The following is a 4914-nucleotide window of genomic DNA, read 5'->3' on the forward strand; positions in this document are numbered from 1 at the left end:
TACTATGCGCATTGCCTCGATATAGCCTTAATTAACAAGCATTGTAAGAGTGGATAACGCGATGGCATTTGAAGCGAACGGTACTGAGTTCGAGTCCCAGAGTGAATATCAACTCTGAGATGCAGGTACATCCAGCTGACGAGTCCCAAATAGGACGAAACGCTCGTCAAACTGAATTCCACTGCTAGCCACTATCCATCTTTGCTTACAATGCTTGTGAATTAAGGCTATATCGAGGTAATACGCATAGTATGCACTTATGTCAATTAGAGACTGACCAGTTGCAGTCCTAACACATTGATGGGAAGATTCAAACAAACAATACTAAGTGAGTTTAACTAGTATACTGTTTATACCCATACAAATGAAGTTTTCAAAACATATTTACTAGTGTTTTTGTCATTTAGAAAACACCTACCAATTCTTCTGCAGATGATAGATGGTGAAATACATTTTCTTTTGCTTTGAGTTGATCAACTGCTAAGATTTCTTTATTTTTGAATAAACATTTAATGTATATTAGAATGGTGATTACACACCCCAAAGTCCATACATCAGATTTATCAGTAAATTCAAACCGACTTGTTTCAGGAGCACACCATTCAATGTATCTGGCTGTAAAAAAATCATGTTATAACAAACGACTATTGTGATTTATGATTTATCTACTTAAAGATTAAATACATAAATTATAATAAAGTCAATTATACACTTCAGAAAAGATTTACGTCAGACTAAAGAATAAACAATTGTGAACAAACACATAGAGATCGTTAAATGTATCGAAACCAAGTCAATTTGTAAAGTTTCTATAACTAACTTCCCTAAACAAATACTGATAAACATTATACCGTACTAGTCCGAAAGATATATGATTTAATCCATCAAGGATATAATCAGCGAATGTCATACTTAAGTAAAATGCTATTTATTTTCGTCTAAATAATTTGAAATAAGATCAGTAGAAGTGAGTATCTACGTTCTCAACCAAAAGAACAAAAGACAATTTGTAAAGATATACTGTAACTAAGCCTGAACAATAATTGAATTTATCTGTTTTATCTTACTGGAGCATGGAAGCTGTAAATATCATCCCTGAAGTCTCACAATTTTGACATTTTCTTAACTACCTACTTTTTCTGTGGACAAAAATAATTTTAAACTTCAACCACTTGTCAAGAATAACCAACCGTACACTTACAATCAGTGATTTTTCTCTTCCCATGATAGTTACTTTCTCATACGCTTTATCGAGTTATTGCATAAAATCTACTTTGTGTTTAATTTCATTGAATACTAAATTTCTTCTTAATCGTCCTGTTGTGTAACATGTCTTCTTACAGATGTCACTATAGTTTGTCCTCATCAGGTTAAATCATGATGCATTAGACCAATTTACAGATTTACGGTACTCAACCTCCATAACGATAGCCAATGAATTTTAATTCACAAGTTATGTATTCTACCACCTCTAGAATACTGCACCTTTATTCTGAGTAGTATTACGATATAAAACAGACAGTTTGTTTTACGTCGCTTTAAATTTCACATTCTTAGTAGTTATTGTACCATAGATTACAGATTTATATCCATTAAGCAAGGACTTGATCTTTTATGGGACAAGCGGTTTGAATGAAACATAATCCTTTTTTTAAGAAACTAAACAGATCGTTCCTTCATCCAGTCTGGTGAATCACCCAGCTATAGCACCGCTAACTCAACACTGGAAGTGAATATTTTTCACTTGAAATTCATCCCTTACAAGGATTACCTAGCAGTGAAATTTAAAAAATCTGAGCTACTCTTATACAATCTATCCTTGAAACCAATTCGCAAATATCGTATTTATCCCACTTCAATAATTCACTCTCTTTTGATTCGCCTTAAGAAAACACATTGGCAATTATATCTCAACCCACTGGTCAAATAATAGAAACTTTAATTGTATGAGCGCTGTTTTACTGAGAGTAATTATAAAACTTTTCTTCATGCTGATATGCAATGCTTTCACTTTCTACGAATTAACACTATAAATCCCTTCCGTCATACACCATTGGGCACACTCTACCTCGTTGTTTTGTGAATATATAAAGGTCAATGATTTGAAATACAATCAGTCTATATGAGGATGTTACAAAACAATCAACCCCATATATGGCGAAAAAACTATGACAGTAATTTTTTATTATTCGGTGAGCTTTGTTTTCGTTTTCTTCTTTCTAGTTGAAGGTGATTATAAGTGAGCTATAAGGGGGATGAAGTCAAACTTCTCTATGTTATTTATTCATACGTATAAAATCCCAGTCTTCCTACTAAGAAGACACCAGTTTCTAACTCCTGCCTTTAATGACCAATCCATTTCCTAAAACAATCCCGAATGAATACCACATCAAAGTAATGAAAATAGAGTGGTTACAAATCCAAAACTAAATATTAACCGAAAGTAAAGACTTCTAAAGTTCTATCAAAGCATCTATACAGAAACCTCGTCAAATAGTATTTCAATGAATTACTCTTTGTTTCATTAGATGACAAAATGTCATCATTTAACCTATAACGGTGAATTTCTGTGAAAACAAGCATTATTGTGATCTAAATTAACCAATCATATTTGTTTAGCTGTACCCCAAAAGGAAAGATATCCATAGATCAACGTCAAAACAATACGACTAGATGATAGAAAAGAAAATAAAGTGAAATGACTAGAAACTAGTGGGAAGAATATTCAACAACTATAGTCACATAGGATAGAGATTTAAATTTGTGGAAGATATTGATTATTTTTTTATTTTATTAGCGATTGCTAACCAAAATCATGTCGGAAATTTTAATATATAAATTGATGAACACTTAAATGACCCAGATAAACAACTATGCTATTTCTATACTGATATCTTTGATCTATCAACCATTAGTTACCCTCATATCTTACGGGAGTGGCAAGTGATTTCAGTGAAAGAATACTACCCTTCATCGAAACTTCATGCTGACTAATTTTCTACTAGGGCGTTATTCCTTGAGATTGATTTATTCGCTCAGATCATGTGGCTAAAGAAATTTAAACTTTTACAACATGAGTGTATAGCACCTAAATTTTCATTCGCTGATAAAATCCTTTCACTAAATGTGGATTTAAAAGATATTTTGTGCATTCACAGACTATTAAAGCCCAGAAGAATCAGCGTATTCAAATTAAATTGTCAAGTAATAAATATAAAAAAGAACTGCTTACTGTCAAGATATAAATAATTGTAATTATTGACAGCTTATCTAGTGAAAAATCAGGAATACAAAAGTGTTTTTCATATCAAAAAGTGGGCAAACTGATGTACATGAATTTTAACTACATAAGATAGTCGCTAAGTACTGTCGTAACAGCATTATTGAAACTACATATACTTTCTAGTGTTTTGAATTACCATTTTGTCATTATTAATAATGTACTTGACAAACAAGGAAAACCCTTTTCTTCTTGAGCAATTTTATTCAGCTTGACAAAGATACTTTCAGATATCGATGATATAGTTATAAGGGTTAACTATGAAAGGAACACTTTGTACTTACGTAAACGTCTTCGTGGGAGTTCATCAGCATGACATTCGATGGCTAATTCGCCTGAAAGATCAGGATTCATTATGTACTCAAATGCTGAAAAGGTAAATAATAGACCAAGGATTAACTAATCACACAGAACAAGTCACTCAAGATATCTGCCTATAGTGAAATCCGATTTATGGTTAGTAACTAAATTTTTCAAAAATAATAAAACAAATAAGACACTGGCTTAGCACAGAAATTTATAATCAGAACCGCTTGCACGTTTCATGAAATACGTCTAGACTGTAAAACATTTTCAGGGTTTCTGACTCGAATTTTGTCACAGTGAGTATTTTTTTATAACTTTAACCATCCTACTGTTCTAATTCCGTACCCAGTGAATAACATTTAGCCTACTTTTTTCTTCACCGAAAGTAAGCCAAGATCTCTACTTAGTAATATAATGCTTTGAACCTGAATCCTTCAGCTTACTGGGCAAAATCCAAAATACTTCCTTTCACGGTTATTAGACATAAATACTTAACGCTAATTATCAAAAATAAGCATTTTCTTGATGTTTGCTGATGTGTGTAGTTAAAGATAATGGTGATAAACTGTGATCGTTGCATTAGTTTTGCTCTTCATATGTTAAACAACAACCCAACTTCAGACAATAAGAAATAATCAACGTAACCGTTTAAATATACTTTACTTCATTTTTGTGGTTGTGTTTGAACTTAACTAAAAAATATTACTAACCTAATTGTAATAGTCTGAACAAACATCGCAATCTTTCATTACCACAAAGTTATACACAAACCGAACTTCGTGTGATATATTGTAGTTTACTTTCTACAACGTGCTGAAAGATGCACAGGAGCTGAATAGCACAAAATCTAAGGATAAAAATCACAAACGCCGGGGACGAAGCCCAAACTTATCTTGTACAATGACAGTTGTACTTAGCAATTCGAAGGCCGTTAGCCAGCAAAATAATAGACTAACTATGGCTAACGAATGAGTGGCTATGATGCTTGTATGCATAACAGCTAGGCAAGACTATAATTTATGAACGAACCAATCACATGTAAGAGAGCGCATCTTTTATCTTGGCCCAAAATTCATTAACATATTTGGCTAACCACCATTTTGACATCATAGCTAATATCAGTTTGTGATGAAAACATTGAATCTAATTTCTAAACCTAATGTTCAAATATAAACCCTTATCTTGTTTTCTCATACCAAAATAAAACCCTCATTTGTCCCTAGTAAGTGTATGGAGATTGCAAAGTCATTTTATAGCCGTCTATAAATTGTAGTCTGACTGATGGTCACTTTAAAGATTATCCTTCGCCCAAGTTGAATTCAAATAAC

At 32.5% G+C, this 4914-nt stretch overlaps 1 protein-coding gene across 1 annotated transcript in view; it reads right to left on the minus strand.

The window, feature by feature from the left end:
* Positions 1 to 3634, minus strand: part of Smp_141180 (hypothetical protein) — a gene marked incomplete at both ends in the record, with an annotated part of 41123 nt that extends 37489 nt beyond the window's left edge. Inside the window, 2 exons of the mRNA XM_018793379.1 lie at positions 419 to 615; positions 3565 to 3634. Coding sequence (XP_018647897.1) covers positions 419 to 615; positions 3565 to 3634 — 267 coding nt within the window. The remainder of the gene's footprint in view (positions 1 to 418; positions 616 to 3564) is intronic.
* Positions 3635 to 4914: the final 1280 nt, after the last annotated feature.

Source organism: Schistosoma mansoni, chromosome 1 (genome assembly GCF_000237925.1).
Source record: "Schistosoma mansoni strain Puerto Rico chromosome 1, complete genome".
NCBI classification, from domain to species: domain Eukaryota; kingdom Metazoa; phylum Platyhelminthes; class Trematoda; order Strigeidida; family Schistosomatidae; genus Schistosoma; species Schistosoma mansoni.